General features: G+C 42.2%; 1 protein-coding gene across 1 annotated transcript in view; it reads right to left on the bottom strand.

Annotated features, from left to right (window-relative positions):
- VOPP1 (VOPP1 WW domain binding protein) overlaps positions 1-25,336 on the bottom strand; it is a 193,652-nt gene that overhangs the window by 158,874 nt on the left and 9,442 nt on the right. The window contains exon 2 of the mRNA XM_075828235.1: positions 17,835-17,879. Coding sequence (XP_075684350.1) covers positions 17,835-17,879 — 45 coding nt within the window. The remainder of the gene's footprint in view (positions 1-17,834; positions 17,880-25,336) is intronic.

Raw genomic sequence — 25,336 nt, 5'->3', positions numbered from 1 at the left:
GTAGTTCTAACTAAGCCTAGCTGAATCTGGCTTCCACCCAGCAAGGATTAATAAGCACTACTACTGTATTTTAAGTAAAGCCTTTCCAAGTATTCGTTATGCAATGTCTTGGAGGTATTGTGAAATGTGGGGCAAACATGGCACAGAAGTGGTTAAATCTACCTGCCAAAACATTGTGTCGTATTAAATATATATCTTATATCATGGTTGAATAGGTTCTGCTCCACTCAAACACAGTATACATTATAGATGGCAATTCATGCCTATTGAAAAATACATATGTGGGATATGGTTAATTATAGAAAGAAAACGAACACGGTAATAATGTCTTAAGTGTTGAGCATTATGTTTTTCATGATCATTTTAAATGTTAATAGAAACACAAGGCACAGCAACACAGCAGTATCATTTTGACCTACTTTTTATATTGGCTGCTAGGTAACGTTTCTTGAGATCTTTTTCCTGTACAGCAGGCGAGGAGTTTCAAAGCTAAAGCTCCCCCTGCTTTCATATTGGCTATATGATTTTGAGACCATGATTCTTAAGGTTTTTAGAATTCCAAAAAATGAAAAAAGGTTAATAAACTATAAGCCATAATGACTTCATCCTAAAATATTTACACCAATTTTATGCAATGACACCCTACAATTGTAATGTTACTAATCTTGGGAAAAACTCAGCAGATTATAACTTCTATTACAGCTACAATGGCAACATATACATACTTTCCACATTTCTTTCCGCCTCTTACACCAAAAGCGGCAGTATCATTTTTATAGATTTGTTTTAATTTTTTATTCAATTTCAGTAGAATAGAATACAAACACAAAAACATCTGGGGAAGCAGCCACAACCAAACGCTCTTGGTTCTTTTAATGTAAATGAAGTAAAAGCTTAGATCAGTTACTACATCTGAAATGCAGTTGTGGGCGCCACTTGTCAGACACTAAGAAGCACGGGAGATAAGCATCTGTGGCAAGCGCTGTAAGAGGTATCTCTGGCACAATATAGGGGCTATCCTGTGGCAGATATTTTGGGGGACATCTGACCAGGGCCAGATTATAGGGAGGACAATGAGGGTTGCCACATCCTATTTCCCGCAAACACTTCCCAGTTCCCTCAAGCTCTTCCTAGATACACCCTTTTTGTAAAATGTGGGAAGTAACCAACGCAGACACTGGGGGAACGTACAATACAAACTCCATGCAGATGTTGCCCTTGGTCTGATTCAAACCCAGGAACTCACCACTGAGCCACCATATATGCCCTAGCAACACATTATATAATCAGTAGAGAAAAACAGATTACCGTCACCAAATTATACATAAAATATCGAAATCATGTGTTTCTTTTTTCTTTTTTTTCGTCATTGAGTTTTTATAGGGTTAATCTTGGAATTTGTATAACACCTGCTAAGAAATTAATGCAGTTGACATGTATATAGAGGAGGGTTATCCTGGTATCCTCGGAGGCTACGACTAAAGACCAGTGAGGTCGGAAATGTGTCAGCAGGTTTTTCTGGGTTTCCACATGTGGTAGTTACTGTTTTATGTGGATGAAATAAATAGTGAGGTTTTGTGTTTTACGGTGCCAGACATCTGATCTTCTCTAACTTTCCAAGACAGGATTAGACGTGTACACGGAGACCTGTTTGAACTGAACACTATATTTATTTTGCTTTTGTTACACATTGTTTGACACAGTTACTCGATCAGTATTAGTATTATAGGAGAAGGCAGCGTGGTTTAGTTAATGAGCAACCTACAATGAAAATTGAATGATGTGGTTTTACCCTTAAGAAACGTAAAGCCCTTTTACACGGGCCAATTATCAAGCAAACGAACGTTCACAGAATGCTCGCTCCCGATCATTGCCCTGTGATCAGCTTATGAACGAGCAAACGCTCCTTTAGTCTGATTGTATAGTTTATGCAGCCGAAAATATTATCGTTGTCGGAAGCACATCTCGCTGTGTAAACAGGGAAACGTGCTACTGACTTGATAGAAATTTATGGGGACGAGCGATCGTAGTATTGAGCGCTCGTCACCATACATAGCTCCTTGTGAAAGGAGCAAACGACCACCGATCAATGAGCTGTGCCGTTGATCGGCGCTCGTTTACATGACCCCAACGTCGGGCCGTGTAAGATTACCCATATTTCATCGGATTTGGGATATGGTTGGCAAGCAAAATGAAAATAATTTACAATGATGTCTTTATAATTTTGAGATGTTTCTAAATGATAGACTAACTACAGTATATACACTGTATACATGGACAAGCTAGAGCTGTATGTAGAAATTTATTTTTTCTTGCTAATCGAAGTATGCATCAGCAATGGAATGAAACATGAAAATATGGCAACTAGCACAATATGGTTATAGAAAATCCCATATGTCACATAATTTTCAAAAATAATCCATTACTTTAAAAGTCTACTAATATGGAAACACAGCAAAAAGTATAATAAGGCGTTACAGTGGATTTGAACATATCTATAGCTAAGAACATGTTCACTGTTAAAAGTGGTGTCCAAGCAGGGCCTATCGATTGCGCCCCGTGCCAAATTATCTTTCGGCGCCCCACCGCATCATAAAAAAAATGCCCCATTAAAAAGTATAATGCCCCCAACAGTATAATGTCCTATATAGTGCCCACACACAATATAATGCCCCTTTAGTGCCCCCATACAGTATAATATTATTTAATAATATCATATATTATAACCCCTTCAAGGACACAGTATTTTGTCCTCTAATTGTGCCCATACAGTATTATGCCCCCTAAGTGCCACACACAGTATATTGCCCCCTGTAGTACCCCTACACAGTATGTCTGCTTAGTGGCCCCTACACATATATATATAATGCCCCCCTCCACTGGCTGCCACATACAGCACCCCCTTGTAGATAGTGCCCCACTGTAGATTGTGCCATACAGCCTCCTTGTAGACAGTGCCATAATCCCCCACCTCCCTCATGTAGACAGTGCCATACAGCCCCCCCACCACCCCATTGTAGACAGTGCCCCTAAACAAAAAAAAATTACTCACCTAGGCCCTATTCCCACGATGAACTGAGCTGCTCCATGACGGGATCCTTGCGTAGGCCGGTGTGATCCTGTAGCAGAGTTTCCCAACCTTTTCGGACTTGAGGCACCACTGGAAAAATAAAACTTCCTCAGGGCACCCCTACCAAAAATTGTTTAGAGAAAAACAGAAAATGGCTAAAAACAAGCACTACACTCTTAGGGTATGTTCACACTGCTTTTTTTGTAAGGCAATAAAAATCTGCCTCAAAATTCTGATATGAAGCAGATTTTGAATTGACAGCGTTGTTTGACCTTTTTTTTATTTAGCATTTTTTTTAGCTGTTTTTTTAAGTGTTTTGTTTTTCTTTAATACAAAAGACGCAGGCATAAAAGCACCAAACGAGTGCCGCAGGTATTTTCTGCCTCCTATTAATTTCAATTGGAGCTCAGAGGTTGAACCACTTGAAGACTATCAGCCCACCACTCGCAGTAAAATGACCTTCTCATGTTTTCTCATGTTTTCTCTGTATTAAGTTGGGGAACTGATTCATCCTCTGGTAACGTGCACATGGCCTAATATATAGCTGTGTGGAGTGCTGTGTTCATCTACAATTATACTGTATATTATATATATATATATATATATATATATATATATATATATATATATATATATATATATATACTGATACTTTATAGGGATCATAGGATTATTGAAGTACTAAAAGCCCCAAGATATACTGTAAGTTTTGCCCTAATGATTTAGTGCCAACTGGCCGACCTCATTTCTTAATGCAGCCTACATGACAATTAGCTGATGGCCACGGGTCTGGCTGTTGTGACCCCCAGAGTTCAGCTGCTATTAACAGAGGATGCTGTGGGTGACCAAACATTTCCTACAGGTGAAATGTAGTATTACATTGCGTGAAAAGGTCAAATGGACTGGGGTTGTCCTGTTGGAAAAATTGCATAATCCTTTACTCTTTACATTTCAAATCTGATCACATGACCATAAAATCATGTTGTTGAACAGGACCGCTTTACGTACACAAACAGATGAGTCCAGCACTCCCTTGGAAGATGCTAGGCTACTGCTGAAGTTTAGTACTATATAATTTATTACTGTATATAGTGTCTATATCTTGATCCAAAAGGATCAAAAGTGGGCGATAGCATAAAGGCATTCTTTATGATTTGTTTTATGCTCCACATTTTAGGGAAGATAATTGCCCAAGAGATGAACTCCACTTATACAGAAATTGGCAGTTCATGAATATTTATATTGTTGCTTTTTGTACAAGGGGCTGCACATTAATAAAACTGTGCTAAGAAATACTAATGGCTATCATCTCTTAAGAAACACTGACTTGCATATTTGGATAGAACAAGAGAAATATGAGTTGATTTGAAAACACTGGCATGCTGAGATGTGCAAAGCATCTTATTGATGTCCAGGTGGATTTCTGCCAAGAGACATTGCACAGCCAGCGATCAGCCTAACTGCAAAACAGATGAAGATGTTCATTTGTAATTGAAAGGAAGCTCTTTACAATCCAAGCAATAGCTCACTTCACTTAATGCAAGGCTGGAGCTATTACTTGAAAAAAAAAAGAAAAAAAAAAGAATATACTGTATATATATACTAGTATATACACTCATACTTTACAGCATTCCTGTCATTTGGAGGAATATGTCTTAAAGCACTAAGCTATGTAAAAACAATACATTTTATTCCTCAATACACTGATATGGAAAAACTAGTTGGTGCATCTGAACTTACTAGTTGGCCTATGATACTTGGTTTGAATAGTAGTGGGTCAAAAAAAATGTAATACACGTCCCTACTTAAACATCTAGAACGCTTGTGGTTGCTTCATCTGGCTGTGCAGACTGGATTCAATTTTCAAAGGGTCTGTGTAGCCTCAAAGAGTCAACAATGAGTGGTGCCCCATGGCACTTCTTTTTGACTAAGTGGGCTCAAAGACAATAACTAAAGCGGATCTCTCATGTCTCCTATGTGAGGGCAGCATAGGTTAGATGCTGAGCTGAGCTCTGGGATATATAGTTTACTATGATTAGATTCAGTATTTACATTCTTCTGTTATTCCTCCTGGAAATTTATGAATTAACTGACAACTGGGTGTTAGGGTATGTTCACACTACAGCATCCCTAACGGCTGAAATTACGGGGCTGTTTTCAGGAGAAAACAGCACCGTAATTTCAGCCGTAATGGCATGTTTAGGCGCTATTTCGCTGCGTCCATTACGGACGTAAATGGAGCTGTTTTTCCATGGAGTCAATGGAAAACGGCTCCATTTACGTCTGAAGAATTGACAGGCACTTCTTTGACGCAGGCGTCTTTTTTACGCCCCGCCTTTTGACAGCGGGGCGTAAAAAAAATGACCGTGTGCAAAGAACGCACGAATTACGTCCGTAAATAAGCCATGTGAACATACCCTTACCATTCTCCTTGTTAACCCCTTAACAATGAGCGCCGGATATATTCACCGCAAGCAGGTGTTAGTTCCCGCATAGCGACGGATATATCCGTTGTTCTGATCGCGTGGGTACTGCAAGTGTACCCACGCAATCAGCGCCAGGAGCACGGCTGTTATAAAAAGCCTGACTCCTGCCCAGTTGGCCGGCAGTTGCCCGGAATCTAAGCGAAGTGAACAGCGTAAATTTATAATGTGAAAAATAATGCTGGAATAGCTGTTTATTTTCAATTCTTTCCTAAAATAAAGTTAATAAAAGTTTATCAATATATTATATGCACCCAAAAATAGTGCAATTGAAAAATACAACTCGTCCCGCAAAAAACAAACCCTTATACGGCTATGTCGACGGACTAAAAAAAAAGTTCAGACTCTTAGAATGCGTGAAAAAACAAAAAAATAATCCTTGGTCATTAACGTGCAAAATGTCCTGGTCATTAAGGGGTTAAAATGACGTGTCTGTACACATTCTCAGGCCTCATGCACACGAACGTGCTTTTGCGGGCGCAATTACCCCGAAAATCCACGGGAGTATTGCGGCCCCATTCATTCCTATGGGGCCATGCACACGACCGTGGTTTCCACGGTCCGTGCATGGTCCAGGATACCGCACCGCAGAAAGAACGGGCATGTGTTATTAGGGCCGTCTTCTGCGGTCCGGGCTCATTAAAAATAATTTGCGGGTGGCTCGCGGCTGACAGTCCGCTGCCGGCCGACCCGAAAGTCATGGCCGCGCACATGGCCGGCGCATCTAAGGGGTTAAATTGGCGAGATCGATACTGATATTGATCTCTTTTATAATACACTTCAATACTTTTGTATTTCAGTGTATTACTTGGCTGTCCATGTAAAACGGACAGGCATCTGCTAAGCTTTATTAGGCCCCCCGGCTGCTATAGAGGACACCGGAACTCTGCGATCACACGCAGGATGCCGGAGGGGTGAGGGAGGGTGCTCTCTCCAAAACCACTCAGATGCCGCGCTCGTTATGGAGCGCCACATCTGAGGAGTTAAACTGGCAAGATTGATACGGATATCGATCTCGCCCTTTCGACCAGGGCTGCTCCAGGGCTGCTGTTTATTTATTCCGATGCGGTGCCGTGAAAAGGCGTATTGGCGATCACTAACGGGTTAAACAGCACCCGTAAATGTATTCCCCATAAAATAACAGTTCAGGAGCATTGTTTCTTAGAACTCTAAGGGTATGTTCACACGCTGAGTCAAAAACGTCTGAAAATACGGAGCTGATTTTCAGACGTTTTTTAAGCCACTCGCGATTTTCGCTGCATTTTTTTATGGCCGTTTTTGGAGCTGTTTTCCATAGAGTCGATGAAAAACGGCTCCAAAAACGTCCCAAGAAGTGACCTGCACTTCTTTTTCGCGGCCGTTTTTTTAACGGCCCATCGGAACAGAACGCAGTTTTTCCCATTGAAATCAATGGGCAGATGTTTGGAGGCGTTCTGCTTCTGTTTCTTCAGCCGAAAATAGGCCGTGTGAACATACCCTAAGTGCCATTCCTCTGTTATTCCCTCTAGGGATGTATGAGTAAATTGACAACTAGATGTTATTACCTAGGGGTGTGTCCTTACACAATATGACATTGTCCAATCAGTGCTGAGAAGGGTGAGTGGTGTAGGGACACGCCCCTTTGACAAGGGAAATTGTAACACCCAGTTGTTAATTGATTCATACATACTTAGGGGGAATAATAGAGTAAGGGTATGTGCACACACAAAATAAAAACCGTCTGAAAATACGGAGCTGTTTTCAAGGGAAAACAGCTTCTGATTTTCAGGCATTTTTTAATCAAAGTCGCGTTTTTCGTTGTGTTTTTAACGCCCGTTTTTGGAACTGTTTCTCTATAGAGTCTATGAAAAACGGCTCCAAAAACGTCCCAAGAAGTGACATGCAATTCTTTTTCGCGGCCGTTTTTTTACGCGGTCGTTTTGAAAAACGGCCGCGTAAAAACGGCCCGTCGGGAACAGAACGCCATTTTTCCCATTGAAATCAATGGGCAGATGTTTGGAGGCGTTCTACTTCCGATTTTTCAGACATTTTTTGGGAAGTTTACGGCTGAAAACACTCCGTGTGAACATACCCTAATGGCACAACGCAGAGTTCCAAAAAAATATGTTCCAGAATAGTTATTTTATGGGGAACACATATATTTACTAAAACAGACATGTCAGTAAAGGTGAAAGGTCTTCTATAAGTTGCAGGAATGTTTACTGATGGATTTCCAGGCACAAAAACCCACACCTGTGGAAATGATCATAGGAATTGATTTAGTTCTCAACTACCACAAGATTATTCATCAAATATTCAATTTTTTTTCTATCATCCTAAAAATATCATAAAGAACTTAAGTTATATCAGCAGCACCCAAGCATTACTTATAGCACCACAACTATCACTATAATTATACTTGTGGTCGATCCCAGCCTCTGTGGCACATAATGTCCCATGTCTAGGTAGTTTTTCAGGCAGATTGACTCTGTCTATTAAAATCTCCAGAGTTGCGGCAATATTTTGGTCAGGATTTTTGCATCAGTATTTGTAAAGCCAAATCCAGAAGTGGAACCTGCACAGAGAAAAAGTATAATGAAAAGATTTGCACCTCTTGCATTTTTGGATCTACTGGTTTTGGCTTATAAATACTGACCAAAATACGCCCATGTTAAAGTGGGTTTACTGCCTATTAGAAAGCTTACTTAGGGTCCTTTGCAATTCTGCAAGCAGTCCATTGCTTCGAGGACTACAATTCAATGTTGGAGAAGATAATATTATTGGGTCTTCGACAACCACTCATTGATATCCATCAAAGAGAGACTGAATGTTACACATAATGGATATTACAGACAAATTTAAATATAAGCTTCGTGGACCTCATAAAACACTTGATCAAAATTTTAAATGATAATATGGTTAAAAAGAGTATAAACGAACAAAGGAAGAGGATATTTGGATTAAGCAAAACACGATATGCCTCTATGGACACTGTATTGCCATAGAAAATGTAATCTGATTTATGAATCAAGTCAAGTGCAAAATAATTTTGTTTACAATTTAAATGATTTTTTCATGTAATATAAACCATCCAGTTCAACATTTCACTTTTACTATAAAATATCTGTCATACATAACCTGTAGCTCCTCTATAAATGGTGTCCTTGTAGAGGGAAAAGCACTTAGACGTCTTCCTATAGATTTATAGCACGCAATAAATATTTTTTTATATTCTGCCAATGTCCTTCACTAGACAGAGCCGTCAACCCTCTTTCTGGATGTTCATTTAAATATAATCTCTTTTAACTTACAGTCAGAACTCCAATTTCATATTTGCATGATTTTACAGATTTATATCTCAGCTCGTTTCTGCTATTTTAAGCCATACATTTATTATTTAGATTTAGGTCTGTAATTTATAGTCTTGCCTAAGATATAGTTTATTAGAAAGTGCATATCTCCTGAATGGCATTTGCATGGTCCGCTAGAGAGTCTAGAAAACAATACTTTAACAGAATTTTCAATTTTTGCCCAGAGTTAGACTTTTAAAGGGTTGTCCAAAAAATCAGACATTCATTTTCAAATCTGAATTTGGCAAAGTGCCAAGTCAAACAGCTAACAAGCTGGGTTTTCCACCCAACTAGGAATCCTGCTTTGATACAAACTTCTACATGGGGGAAATAGAATGACAATTCCATGGGCACCACAAAATAGAGACCTTTGGGGTGGTCAACTTGTAACTCTCAAGTCAGGGACATGGGGGCACACATGGAGGAAAATACAGGTCACTGTATGGCTAGACTCACCCAGGGAAATAGTTGTCCGGGAAACAGATACTCTAAGCTAGAGTATCTATTAAATGCCCTATTTAAACATTGTGCATGGGTGCCAATCTACCCAGGAGACAACAGTTCAAAAAGCATGATCTGTATGCTAATAAGCAGGTTACTTTAGCTGAGACTGATCATGTGGCTATATTTTCAGCATTCTTCATGTACAAGTTTCAAAATGGAAGCCACATCATCCCTATTGGCCAATCAGCTGGAAGGGAAGCAATGATACGAGCGCGTTCGGTCCGTGATATACAGTCCGTACGTCGGCCGGATTTCCTGGACCAAACACACCGCAAGGAGCCAAGCTCTTAGCATCATAGATATCTATGACGCTAGATGTCACAGCCTCGCTGCGGAACTACTGTCCCGTACTGAAAACATGATTACAGTACGGGACAGTTGTCCCGCAGCGAGGCAGTGACATCTAGCGTCATAGATATCTATGAAGCTAAGAGCCCGGCTCCCTGCAGTGTGTTTGGTCTGGGAAATGCGGCCGACGTACGGACTGTATATCACGGACCAAACACGCTCGTGTGTGGGAGGCCTTACAAACCGTGCACATTTTTGAATGCACCCTCTTTCCAAATAGGATATTGGGGGGGGGGGAGTTAGTAAGTATCACCAGGTTTAAAGAGGACAGATGCTGTTTAATACCTCTTTTAAACAAGTTTTTAATGTGTTTTGTTTTTTTTTAAAAAGGATTCTAGGAGATTTTCCTGGAGCTAAAAAACATGTTTTCACTACTGCAGTTTTTATACATCATGCTGTGACTTAGAAAAAAAAAAAAACACAGAGTGCTCTAAAACTATGTAAAAGTGTTTTCATGGAATGTCTTCCTTATATAAGCAGGTTGTAAGAAAAATAATAGGATGTTAAGGACCTATCACCGGTGAGGCCTAATCTAGTGGTGAATGCATATAAATAGTTGACAGCAATATTATTTACTGACTATATTGGATCATGCCTGCTCTATCTCAGGTTCATGATAAAGCTAACTTATCTTTCCTATATACTGTATACTCTTCAGAACGGCTTCTAAAACTGTTTCTGCTGGAGCCTTACCAGCCAAAACATGGTGAGTCCTGGGTCTATGCCAAAATTATATAAAAAAAATATTGCTCAGTTTACCTTTCATGTGTCTCCCAAATCATGTATAACATTGAAATAAGCACAAAATGAGTCAACTGAGCTCAACCAAAAAACAAATAAAAACCTTTGCAATTTATGATCACTTCTGCCATAAATGCCTGCCCAGCTGTGCCTCACCAACAACTGGGGGCACATCACATTTTGAGAAGGACTGCTCCATAGTGAACTAATGATCTTATGAATAGTTGCCAATCAGGGGCGTAGCTAAAGGCTCATGGGCCCCGATGCAAAAGTTCTTATTGGGCCCCCCCCCGCAAACTCCTCATGGACGACGGTCCGCAGCTTTCAGCTGCATCGCTGGGTCTCCTAAGTGACCCAACAATGCAGCACTAGCAGCCGGGGCGTCACAAGGCTGGGTTCACACACACTATTTACGGACGTAATTCGGGCGTTTTAGCATTGAATTACGTCCGAAATTGCGGCTCAAAAGCGTCGGCAAACATCTGCCCATTCATTAGAATGGGTCTTACGATGTTCTGTGCCGACGGTCATTTTTTTTACGCACCGCTGTCAAAAGGCGGCGCGTAAGAAAGACGCCCGCGTCAAAGAAGTGCCTGTCACTTCTTCAGACGTAAATGGAGCCGTTTTCCATAGACTCAATGGAAAAACAGCTCCAATTACGTCCGTAATGGACGCAGCGAAAGACGCCTGCACTTGCCTTTACGTCTGAAATTCCGGAGCTGTTTTTTCCTGAAAACAGCCCCGTAATTTCAGCCGTAACGGACGCTGCCGTGTGAACATACCCTCAGGGCTTAAAATGTCAGGGGAAATAGCCCCAATACATATGTGTCCGCCCAAAAAAAAATGTGTGTATAGGAGACAGCATAGCATATCTATAGCACTACGACCCTATAAACTATGGATAGGATTAGATACGGTGGCTCAGCAGACAGTATCACACATGATAGGATTAGATACAGTGGCTGAGAAGACAGTATCACACATGATAGGATTAGATACACAGCTCAGCAGACAGTATCACACATGATAGGATTAGATGCAGTGGCCCAGCAGACAGTATCACACATGATAGGATTAGATACAATGGCTCAGCAGACAGTATCACACATGATAGGATTAGATACAGTGGCTCAGCAGACAGTATCACACATGATAGGATTAGATATAGGGCCCAGCAGACAGTATCACACATGATTGGATTAGATACACAGCTCACCAGACAGTATCACACATGATAGGATTAGATACACAGCTCAGCAGACAGTATCACACATGATAGGATTAGATATAGGGCCCAGCAGACAGTATCACACATGATAGGATTAGATACAAGGCCCAGCACGCTGACATTGCGGCTCCAGTGCTGGACCCAGGAAAGGTAAGAATAATAATTTAGCTTTTTTATGTGTTACTAATTATTTTTGTGTGTTTGTGTTTTTTTACAGGTTCGGTTGTTGGACTTTGCATACGAGGACTTCAATGACGCCGTTTTTTTATTCTCAATAAAATGGTTAATGAGGGTTGTGTTTTTTTATTTCAATAAAATATTTTTTCTATGTGCTTGTATCTTTTTAAACTTTATTATCACCGCCTTAGTAATGGCCGCCGGCTGATTGACAACCTCCATTACTAAGGCGGGGCTTAATGTTAGCAGGTGCAGAGGCCAACACTAACCCCCATTATTACCCCGGTACCCACCTCCACCAGGGGTGCTGGGAAGAGCTGGGTACGAACCAGTACCCGACCATCTGTAGTGACGGTCAGGCACCAGGGTGGCCGCAGGCTGGTAGTATTAGGCTGGGGAAAGCCAAAAACAGTGGCACCTACCACCCTGGTAATGCTAGGCTGCTGCTGCTGTGTTGTATCTGGCTGGTTATGAAAATTGGGGGGGACCCGACATCGTTCTTTCCAATTATTATTATTTTTTTTTTAAATGACGTGGGGTCCCCCCCATTTTTCATAACCAGCCAGATACAATAAAGCAGCAGCAGCAGCCTAGCATCACCAGGGTGGGAAGGGCCACTGTTTTTGGCCTTTCCCCTCCTGATAATACCAGCCTGCGGCCACCCCAGTGGCCGACCATCACTACAGATGGTCAAGTACTGGATGGTACCCGGCTCTTCCCAGCACCCCTGGTGGCGGTGGGTACCGGAGTAATAATGGGGGTTAGTGTTCGCTTCTGCACCGGCTAACACTAAGCCCCGCCTTAGCAATGGACGCTGTCACTCAGTCGGCGGCCATTACTAAGGCGGTAGTAATATAGTTTAAAAAAAAAACACAAAGACATAAAAAAAATATTTTATTGAAATAAAAAAAAACACACAACCCTCATTAACCATTTTATTGATAATAAAAAAAAAGCCGTCATCGAAGTAGTCCTGGAATCCGACGTAGTCCAACGACCGAACCTGTAAGAAAACACACAAAAAAAACTATTAGTAACACATGTGTTAGGCTTAGATACAGGGCCCATGTGTGATACTGTCTGTGGGACCCTGTATCTAAGCCTACCACAAGGTAGGCTTAGATACAGGGTCCAGCAGACAGTAATCTTATACAGTATAAGATTACTGTGTGCTGGGGCCCTGTATCTAAACCTACAGTGTGGTAGTCTTATATACAGGGCCCAGCAGACAGGATCAGACATGGGCCATGTATCTAAGCCTACCATGTGATTGGCTTAGATACAGGGCCCAGCAGACAGCATCACACAATCTGTGATCCTGTCTCATGGGCCCCCTAAGCCTGCAACATCATAGGCTTAGGGGTTGTGCAGTCCCTAAACATTGATGGCCTATCCACAGGATAGGCCATCAATAGCTGATGTGTCTCCCGGGACCCGCAAATCAGCTGTTTTGAAGGGGCCGCAGCACTCGTACGGGAGCTGCTTCCCCTTCATTTCACTACTCGCTCACACTGTGAATCGCCGACACCAATTCACAGCGTGACCGGAATGAAGGGGAGCAGCTCTCGTACGAGTGCTGCGGCCCCTTCAAAACAGCTGATTGGCGGGTCCCGGGAGTCGGACCCCGCCAGTCAGGGCTAATCTTACCTTCCTATTCAGCCACGGCGGAGGTTCTGTCCTCTCGATGTTGTGCGCGGCGCATAGCGCTGTGACGTCATGCGCTGCGCACAGCGCTTGACGTCAGGACCTCCTCTGCGATTCGGAACCAGGAAGGTAAGTAAAGTCTGTTACTATAGTAACAGGGGCCCGCGGCCCAAGTTACTATAGTAACTTTTTATTGATGTGGTGCGGGGGGGCTGTGGGCCCCCCTGGCTTCGGGGCCCGTCGCAATTGCGACCGCTGCGACCCCTATAGCTACGCCAGTGTTGCCAATAATTTCTAATCATTTTCAGGAACACTGAATATGAGACAGTCTATGTAAAGTATTTGCATAACGAAAAAAATTACTCCAAATCAGAGTAATTAAAAAAAGAACATGCATGTAATGGAATTAGTCACATCTCCATGCAGACTGTAAGGAACACATTAAAGCGTAGCCAGTTTATTCATAGGAATTTACTGAGGCTCTGTCACCAGTTTATAACTGCCCTATTTTCTACCTAATCCATAGGTGCATTAATGTAGATAAGTAATGTGTTGTTTTTTTTTTTTTTAAACTTTTATTTTTGACAAAGTTATGAGCATTTTAAGTGTTATGCAAATTTGTTCTTAATGCCCAAGTGTGCGTTTTTTTACTCTTGACCAAGTGGGCGTAGTAAAGAGAAGTGTATGACGCTGACCAATCAGCGTCATACACTTCTCTTCATCCATGGCTGGAGGCAATGTCCGGTCATTATCTACATTAAAGCGCCTCTCAGATTAGGTAGAAGATAGGTCAGTTATAAACTGGTGACAGAGCCTCTTTAATACCCACAAATAATGCCCAGAAAAAAACATGCATTGAACTCCTCAAATGCCCCAAATTGTCAGGATTTACTCTTTATTCCACCAGTAATATACCCTGGGAGGTCTCTTCAACAGCTATGTTAATTACTCTGTGCCTAAACAGTGGATGAAGCAGCTCTGTCTCTCATACTAAGTAGGAAATCCAAGCATGATCTGATGCACCATTACCTGAGTTATAATCAGCCAATCAGCTGCATGTAAAGCAATCTAATGAGTGAAACTTGCAGAATCAAGTACATTATCTGCCATGTGGGAACCCAGCCTTAAAATGTGCTGTGCTGTGAAGGGCAATTGTGTTTGAAAGAGCACAGGGATTCTCTTTTCAATGTAAAAAGTTATTTGTGGTAGATGAATTTTTTTTTATATTTTTACCTTAGTGGAGTGCCGACGACTTCTTAAAACTATTCCCAACATAACAGACACTCGTCTATTGCTAGTGCATATATATACACTGTACTGTATTATAACAGTACTGTATTATAACAGAGAAACCCTGGGTCTTACTAGACACAGTGGCTCTCCCACATAAGGAGAGCCCAGTGATCACAATGCAAAATCAGAGTCTTTATTTATGGTCTATATTTTCTTTTGTCAAAAACAGGAGTGGATCCCAACAGAGGTTAGAAGGAAAACTTGCCTTTGGGTTTCACAATCTGATTAAGCGTTATTATACAGGGCAGAGGCAGGTAACACACAGGGTCCCTACAGTACAAATGAGCTATAGGTATTCTGTGTGCCCCCATATGTTGTCCCTATATGGCACTAAATTAAGGAAATATGGCATCCAATGGATGCCTCCTTATGAAATAAGGCAGCAGCATGCCAAACAATTAACCCACACTTGGCTTCTTCTGGGGCATGGCGCTGCCTTTTTATGATAACCACTTTATAACTGAAGTTTGTAAGTATAATAAAATCTCCTTATTGAACTCAGAAGTGTGACGGTCTTACATGACTATGGTGGATCTTCTAGAAGTGTTATAGATTTAGGAACACAAGTCCATATATTTCCACAAAGGCATAGTTGAAATAGGTGAAATATCCAGCGTCTATAACATCTAGTCGTTTGGAGCGAAGTACGGTGATTCCCGTATACAGGAACAAATCCATCAAAGCAATCGCTCTGCGGTACAGCACCTTTTCAATAGGTGGAGGAGATGTGGACTTTACATTGAAATTGAATTTGCCTGGCTTATTCAGCCGGCATTGAGGTGCATCTTTACAGTTATATACGTTGTGAAGTATTTATGTGGACTTTAGCCAATCACCATAATATGTTCTGTTGGGCTCTTTCATATAACCCTCGAATTTGAATCAAACTATTATTGTAATACATCTGTGTGCATGCGCCCTAATATAGCAGTGAGAGACAGAAATGTGTTAATTCAGTACTGACAAGCCTTCATTTCCCCTTCTTCTATGTGAGGGAAGAGGTGACAACCACTGTAGACACCCAAAACCATTTTTATCTACAAGTCCTTCACCCAGCAGAAACACCACTGTACCGGAGAAACTATAATAAGAGTCTCAATAATACTACATGACATACGCATTATAGAGACTGGGTTCACACATGTGGTAAAGTTTTTTTTTGCCCTAACTGGCATTAGATCCAAATCAGAAGAAAAGCCCTCCCAGCTCATGGATATCATACGTGCTGTATCACGCCACAATGGCTATACCAAATCCCAGGCCTATATATGCAACTCCAAGTGTAACTTCCCTTTAATTCATGCATACTTATATCACAACCTCTCCTAGAATTACATTATTTGGCATCTTATATAACATACGTTTTTATCACTAGATCATTTTAGCTAAGTTTTTTTGACAAAAAAATATTCTATGCAGAGTTATTTAGAAAGAAGCCCTAAAGGCAGTAAACACAAATTGCTGCAATTCATGGTTTCCTTCTTTGTGACTCATATTGAAAGGGCAGGAGCCATGCCATTTGTATGGGTGTGGTTGAGCAAAACAAACATTTCCCTTTTTTTCTTTTTTTTTTTAAGTTACAAAGATTGTAAAGAGTACAAGAGGAAGATGATTATTTATTATAATTTTAACAATCATTATGATGTAAAACTGGTAGCAACTCCTTGCAGATACCTGTAGTCTACATTCCCAAATATCACCAAGTCAAAGGACCAGCACATTAGACTTCTGCACATACATATAAGGTTGCTTTTTGCTATAGACGTAGCGGATACACAGCTGCTATGTTTGAAATTCACTTTTTGACCTCATCTACATGTACAACATCAGAGTATTGATCACAACAATAACAGGATTTATTAATAGCCCATAGCCTCAACAAATCTGTTACGCTTTCGAGGGGCAGAAGAACAAAACATTTACATTTATACTATATTATATACACACAGTGAATACAATGTATCCATACACATCAAATGGCAATAATCAGAACTAGCTTGTAACCATATCTTGTTCTGTAGATAAAATGTTAATGAAAACGCGTGGGCAAGAAAGGCTAATGGATTGAGAAAAGGAGAAAAATATTGAAAGATTGTATTTTTTTCTTAAGAGCCACCAGCATAAATCACAGTCGTCCAGGAGAACAATGGACTCACACATGCAGGAAGAGTACAGTAGCTCAAAGGCCTTACATTTTTATACTATGATGGGTCCAGTTCTCTATTTTTTCTTCTGTAAATAATGAATGAAACAAAGGAAGGTCTATAGCTGGAGAGAAACAAGAGGACATTTGATGGCCTTGCACCTAATTCCGGACACCTGGTAACACTTATTGTATAGGGCAATCTTTATAATTAAACACTACCAATTCATCCAGTTGACATACAATGCAGACCTCAGCTGCTGCAGATCCTCTTGAAAAATAGCAATCATAGTGAACTGTACAAAAAAAAGGTTCTGCAGCAGTTATTACTTTGTAAATACCTGCTGGAACAGGAGTGATGTTAAGAATCATCATTAGTACACAGGTGTACATAGCGGCAGCCCTTGTTGCTGCTAAGTGGCCCATGAAAATAAGGGGGACCCAGCTTGGGTTGACTCCATTTCCCATAGGTGAACAGGTCCCAGTAATAGGGAGGGGTGCTGGCATGAGCTAGCACCAGGAGTAATTTTGTTATTTCGGTAATGTACGCTTCAGTATACAATGAATTAAACAAGTTCCCACATTTGGTACAACTATGTAGATAATATCCCCTCTTCCCTACCCTATTTCCATCAGGTATAGATAGAGCAGGGGGTGTTCACAGAAGATTTTAATAACCATATTTAGAAGCTTAAAGAGCAGTTTGTCTAACAAAGGAGGGTGGATGTGTCTATAGCTATACACCCAGATGTACAGAGTGGAAACTGCGTTACATAATTTATGATATTCCATCAGGAACCTCTATATGTCAAACAATGGTGAGTGGATGACATCTAGCAGAGTGACAGTAGTCCCGGCTGTGACCTGTGCTTACCTCCAGGAGCAGTGACAGCAAGAAGAAACCAGCACACTGCAAACTCTTCATGTCTCAAGCACTTCCTTTAAGACATCAGTGATCAGCCCTTCTTCGCCCAGCATCAATGGCCAGTTCTCCACAGATAGTAATGACAGATGTAGTGTCCCCCCCAAATCACTCCTCCAGCCTTCAGTTAAGGGTCTCCTCCATCTGCTGTAAACTCACATAGCGGTTTCCAGATATTCAGGACAATTGATAATTGAGTATGGAAAATTGATCCTGGGACTCCAGGGCTTGTTACAAGCTCATCCTCATCAGATGACACAGATCGAGGTGGCTCGTACAGGAGGGGGCGAGGATGCAGATCATGTGGGAAAGCGAACACAAAAAACGATGCGGGAGGGGAGATTGAAGAAAGAAATAGCAGCAGGGAAATGAATGCAGGGTGGTATTTAAGCTTGATCCCTCATGGAAACGGATGGAGAGGGAAGACTGAGATCACAAACTGAGGAGGGGATTAGGAGGAGGAGGGGGTGCCTAGGCTTTTACACCTCCCTGTCGTGTTTCTATATGGCAGCAGTAATGAATCCTTCATATTATATTATTATTGTTTTGGCTGCTGTGTCAGTGGCCTGGGAAGCATCCAGTTATAAAGTACAGGCTGTTCTGCTGAGCTGTACATCAAGAATGAGCTCTGCTCTCTGTCATGGGATTAATTCTATGTGTGTCTATATAAAGCACACCTAGCGCAGATGTAGCAGTGCTTCATTTGTCATTTAACTCTTTGGGGCTGAATCATATCTGATATAACTCACTTAGATAGGTATTGTGGTATGTTTACCTGCAGTTCTATGCAAAACCACTAATATAAACCCAACTCCGCTACATCTGTCTGAGCCTTCTCATTGTGACAAGACAGTCTGTACAACGTTGAAGCAGTTTTTTGTGATGTAGATAAAAAGAACAAAAGATTTAAAAAATAAAAAGGTGGATGTCCTCCCGCGATACATTTCATGAGACATAACAAGGGCATGAAATTGGATATGGCCATTCACATTTTTAAAGGGTTAATGGTTTTGGGACACTTATTTTACAAGACAGCTGATGTGTAGAACTAAGTAGATTGCTTCTAGACCCAAAGTACTTTGCATGTAAACTGACATCAAAGTGGGTAAAGGGGTCATTATTTTTTTTCTTTAAGTAACTGGTGTCTTCAAAGTGTTAAAGAGGCTCTGTCACCAGATTTTGCAACCCCTATCTGCTATTGCAGCAGATAGGCGCTGCAATGTAGATTACAGTAACGTTTTTATTTTTAAAAAACGAGCATTTTTGGCCAAGTTATGACCATTTTTGTAGTTATGCAAATGAGGCTTGCAAAAGTCCAAGTGGGTGTGTTTAAAAGTAAAAGTCCAAGTGGGCGTGTATTATGTGCGTACATCGGGGCGTTTTTAATACTTTTACTAGCTGGGCGCTCTGACGAGAAGTATCATCCACTTACCTGCAAACGCCGATGCTGCTGCAGAATCAACTGAAGCCTCTGGTGCCGATGTGTCCTCGCTCGTCTGACACGATGCAGGACCTGTGAGTGACGTCACCGCGTGATCTGGCAGAAGCTGGGCGTTCTGAAGAGAAGTGGATGATACTTCTCGTCAGAGCGCCCAGCTAGTAAAAGTATTAAAAACGCCCCGATGTACGCACATAATACACGCCCACTTGGACTTTTACTTTTAAACACACCCACTTGGACTTTTGCAAGCCTCATTTGCATAACTACAAAAATGGTCATAACTTGGCCAAAAATGCTTGTTTTTTAAAAATAAAAACGTTACTGTAATCTACATTGCAGCACCTATCTGCTGCAATAGCAGATAGGGGTTGCAAAATCTGGTGACAGAGCCTCTTTAAATGTCTCTGGTTCACTGATTTCTCACTGTAAATTCACAAGGAGGAGGAGAACCCAGCATAGAAGTCAGCTAAAAACAGTCTAGCTCAAAGTCATTCATCAAAACTGGTATTGAATGGGACAGGGAAGATAACCATATGACAAGTAATATCGGCATTGAAGTCGGTAATTACGTTACTTTTAACCAAGTAAATAAATGTTAAATGATCTTGGTCCACTGACTTCTCTTGGAACATGCATATAGTTTGATGTCCATGTTGTGCCAAATTGTTAAATGTTTGTTGGTCATTCAACATTTTCATTGTAATCTGATGTTATCTTTAATTGGATCACAAAAAATGCATCTTGGAAGATATGGAGGCAGGGTCGGTCTTAGGTTGGATGGCGCCCTGTGTGGTTCTCTCTATTGCTGCCCTCCACAAATTAAAAATTAACCACATATATAGACACGCAAATACTGGAAGATATATACTGTACATACATAAAGACATATTTAAACATACAGGTAAATATATACACACACGCGCACACGCACACACGCGCGCGCACACACACACACACATATACACACACAAATATACATGCACAGACCCATATATAATTGATAGATAATGTAGTAGATGTTATATGCAGTCCTATGTAATACCAAAGATGACACAGTTATAACTCTCTGAGTACAGATAATGTAGTGGATGTTATCTACAGTCCTATGTCACACCACAGATGACACAGTGATAACTCTCTGAGTACAGATAATGCAGTAGTGTTAGGCTGTGTTTACATGAGCGTTGCCCAGGGGCGTAACTAGGAAAGACTGGGCCCGATAGCAGACTCTTGACTGGGCCCCCCTTATAGATAGTTCCCCCTGTAGATTGTGCCATACAGCCCCCTGTACACAGTGCCATGCAGCCCCGCCTGTAGAGTGTCACACCCCACTTGTAGATAGCGCCCCCAACTTGCCCTTTGTAGATAGTGCCATACAGCCCCCTGTAGATATTGGCATAAAGCCCCCCCTGTATATAGCACCATACAGCTCCCCCCGTATATAGTGCCACACAGCCCCCTCCCTTGTATTTAGTGCCACATAGCCCCCCCTTAGTAGATAGTGCCACACACTGCCCCCTGTAGATAGAGCCACAGCCCTCCCCCTTGTAAACAGTGCCATACAGCCCCCTAGTAGATAGAACCACACATCCCTCCTTAGTAGTGCCACACAGCCCCTTGTATATAGTGCCACACAGCTCCCCGATGTGTATAGTCCCACACAGCCCCCCCCCTTGTATATAGTGCCACACAGCCCCCCAAGTAGTAAAAGGCAATGGTGCATCTTAGAAAGTTGTATCAGCCAGGGGATGTCAATCAAACATGGAAAGGTGGGTTTGGAGACAGGACTATGTGACTCTCCAGGATAGCAGAACCGCCCCATGATCCTTTAATGAGTAATTAGCATATAGTGTACGCCGTTTTAAAAGTTAATTTTATAGATTTTGCTGCACCTAAGAAAAACATACATTTGGAAATATTGTCAGGTCATGTATTACCGCATGGTGGTGGTTGAAGGGGTTAAAACTACCAGACAGGTTCCCATTAAATATACAATTCTAGACTACAATGCTCAGTAGATATATACAACACCAGAACAAATACAGCTCAATTTAGTGCAACCCCTGCCGTATAGGTTTGTATGGCGTAAAACTACAGCTCTCAGCAAGGCCTGAACAATGGTAAGGATATGCTGGGAGATGCTGTTTCACAACAAAATCATACCACCCCTTATCTCGCTGCAGACCATACAGTGACTACAGTACTGATTAGAGGCAGAATAAACATTTACATTAAGGGACTCACTGGTGACGTCGCATATTTTGTTTCTTTTTCTCTTCCACTTCTCCCTCCGGTCCAGACCTCTATGATGGATTTCTTCCGGCCACGACCCATTTCTGCAGTTTTACGCTCAGATGTCTTCAGCTTCTCATTTTTAAAACATTTCTGCACCTATAAACGAAGATAAAATTCTCAAGACCTCTGAATATAATAGCGCCATACACAGCACCTCTAACTACAATACCGCCATACACTGTGTCCCCATTTATAATAGTACCATACACTGTGTCCCACACACACCGCGCCCCCTGTAGATAGTGCCCCCATAGCCCCCTGTAGATAGTGACCCCCAATGAGCCTCTGTAGATAGTGCCCTACAGAAAAGCCCCTGTAGATAGTGCCCCACATACAGCCCTCTATAGATAGTGCCCACATATGGACTCCAGAGCTGCAAGGCAATAGTACTAACCACTGAGCCACCATGCTGCCCTACATATAGCTTCCCCTATAGATAGTTCACCACGTATAGCCCACCTCTCTAGATAGTGTCCCACATATAGCCCACCCCTGTAGACAGTGCCCTACATATAGCTGCCCTGCAGATAGTGCCCCACAGGTAACGCACCACTGTATATAGTACCCCACATATAGCCCACCCCTATTGATATTGCCCTACATGTAGCTCCATCTATAGATAGTGCTCCACATATAGCCCACCCCTGTATAGTATCGCACATATAGCCCACCCCTTTAGATAGTGCTCTACATATACCTCCCCCTGTATATAGTGCTCCATATCCCCACATATAGACCCCCTCTGCAGATAGAGACCCAACTGTAGCTAATGCCACTCACAGTTTTAGTAGAAAAAAAAACAAAACTTTAAATACTCACATGATCCTGATCAATGCAGTGCAGATTTGCTCTCTTCTGGGCAGGTCTGCCGGAGCTGAATGACGCGCGTCATTGAAACGTGCTGATTGGCAGGGCAGAATGACTTGCCCCGTCATTGCGCCGCTAGCGACGTTGAAAGGCGCTGATTTGTAGGGCAAGTCATCGTAAGGCGCTGAATGGTCAGGAACATGCCTGGCCATTCAGCGCTAATGCATGTATTTCTACCTGCGTGCTATAGATGCAGGTGCAATTACTGCAAGAGGGGGTGGCTGTCGCTAGCACCGGGGCCTCCACCGGTGCTAGCGACGCCACCGGACATGAGAGGGCCTGTGCCGCCTGGCCCATAAATGTTAGAGGCTCGGCGGCGCGGGTCCCGTAGTATCGTCGCTACCACTGTAGCAGCCATAGCGGCTACAGGCGGCGCCACCAAGCAAATCGGGGGGGCGGGTCGGCGGGCGGCACGGGCCCCCTCATGTTGCGGGCCCCGTAGCAGCTACTACGGCTACTACAACGGTAGTTATGCCACTGGCGTCGCCCTTCCATTGAGGGGTTCCATCTGAGGTTTCCGTCGGGTTAACCCCTCAAAGTAGAGGCAAACTGAAACCTTAGCTTTCGTTTCCTTCACCATTGATCTCAATGGTGATTGGAACGTTGCTAATGCTTTCCATTTGTCCCCATTGTGACAGGGTTTCGTTGTTCTTGACGGAATCAATAGCGCAGTTGACTGTGCTATTGATTCAGTCAAAACAGGCACTCAGATCTGCGCTAGGGCTCCGTTTCGTCTGAGCTTTCCTTCGGAACAGAGCCTTGACAGACACAAACGGAAACCATGGGTTTCCGTTTCCACCACCGTTGGAAACGCCACTGATGGTCGTATTGTTTTAAAAAGTTAAAGATTATCGTTGTCGGCAGCACATCTCCCTGTGTTAACAGGGAGATGCGCTGCCGACATGATAATAATGGATGGGGACGAGCAATCGGAGTAATGACCAACGATATTTCTGCCTTTACCTGCAGTCACACCACAGATTTCACACCACAGATAACACACTCTGATAACTATACACACACACACACACACACACACACACACACACACACATATAGACACAGAGACATATACCGCTGGGAGCAACTGAAGGGCAAGGCGTTTTCGTGTAGCGGTTCAGGACCACATGCTTCAGGAGGGACACATGAAAGGAGTTGGGGATCCTGAGGGCAGGAGGCAGCCGAAGCTTGTAAGAGACAGGGTTGATTTGCTGTAGGATCTAAAAGGTTCCGAGGAACCTGGAAGCAAACTTGTATGACGGCACCTTCAGCTGGATATTCCTTGAGGATAGCCAGACCTTGATACCTGGAAGATATCTGCTTTACGCTTCATGTGACCGACTGCCTGCAGAATAGGGGACCAGGTTTGCTGCCAGACCTGTAGAAAATCTCCAAATTCAGAGTCAGCTGCGGCTACCAGGGATATAGCGGGAACAGGAAGAGGAAGAGGAATTCGTGGATGTTGGCCGTAGACAATGTAGAATGGTGTGTAACATACCCATTGTAGTCCTTCGTCCGGCACCCCCGGACGAAGGCATTTCGCCGAAACGCGCGTCGGGACTGACGTTCTCTCCATGCAGAGGACTACAATGGGTATGTTACACGCTTCTTTTCTTGGGTTTTCCTCCACCTAACTTGCCTGTATCATTAACTGCTGGCATACCATGCTTGTCATTCTGGACTACAGCCTTTTACTTTGTTGATAATCTCTGTACTGGCTATATTTACATCCAGCCTATACATATATACACATCTCTTACTTTACAGATTCACATCTTCAAGATATATATATAGAGGTTTTCAAATTATCAATTTGATCAGGCCACATTCACCCAGTTAAAAATACATCTTTGACATTGTCACTTACCCCTTTGTGTCTGTATGTTCTCTGCAAGTGTTAGACGTCTCTGTGTTTTTGCTCAGTATGACCTATCTTTTAATGTTGTATTTCTCAATAAAAATTGATATATTTTTCCTATCTACTTGTGTTAATTGTGCCCTATACGTTTTTAGGTTTATACTAAAATGGCATATCAGCGGAGAATTGCAATTTTCACTTTGCACCATCCACTGTGCATTAATTACTAATTGAAAAACACCTGTGGGGGCAAAATGCTCACTACATCCCTTAGGGTATGTTCACATGCTTAACAAAAAAGTCTGAAAAATACGGAGCTGATTTCAGAGAAAACAGCCTCTGATTTCAGGAGTTTTTGAAGCTTAGGCTGGGTTCACACGACCTATTTTCAGGGGTAAACGAGGCATATTATGCCTCGTTTTACGCCTGAAAATAGGGCTACAATACGTCGGCAAACATCTGCCCATTCATTTGAATGGGTTTGCCGACGTACTGTGCAGACGACCTGTAATTTACGAGTCGTCGTTTGACAGCTGTCAAACGACGACGCGTAAATGGACTGCCTTGGCAAAGAAGTGCAGGACACTTCTTTGCCACGTAATTTGAGCTGTTCTTCATTGAACTCAATGAAGCACAGCTCAAGATTTACGAGCGTCTCAGACGGCTCGCAAAATGCGAGGAGGAGCATTTACGTGTGAAACGAGGCAGCTGTTAACAGTCTGTCTTTTCACACGTAAATGCCTCTCATCGTGTGAACATACCATCAGAAAGAAATTTGGAGCTTCTTTTGAGGCTTCTTTTCAGACGTATTTGAGGCGTTTTTTGAGGCGTTTTTCATAGTGTTCAATGGAAAATCAGCTCTAAAAAACGCCTCAAGAAGTGACATGCTACTTCTTTTTACGGAACGCCTTTTTACGCTCCGTTTTTTGACAGTGAAGTGTAAAATAAAGACTCCTGGGAACAGAACATCGTAATTCCCATTGAAAGCAATGG

The sequence above is a fragment of the Rhinoderma darwinii genome, chromosome 5 (assembly GCF_050947455.1).
Source record: "Rhinoderma darwinii isolate aRhiDar2 chromosome 5, aRhiDar2.hap1, whole genome shotgun sequence".
NCBI classification, from domain to species: domain Eukaryota; kingdom Metazoa; phylum Chordata; class Amphibia; order Anura; family Rhinodermatidae; genus Rhinoderma; species Rhinoderma darwinii.
This window is presented reverse-complemented; position numbering and strand designations above follow the sequence as displayed.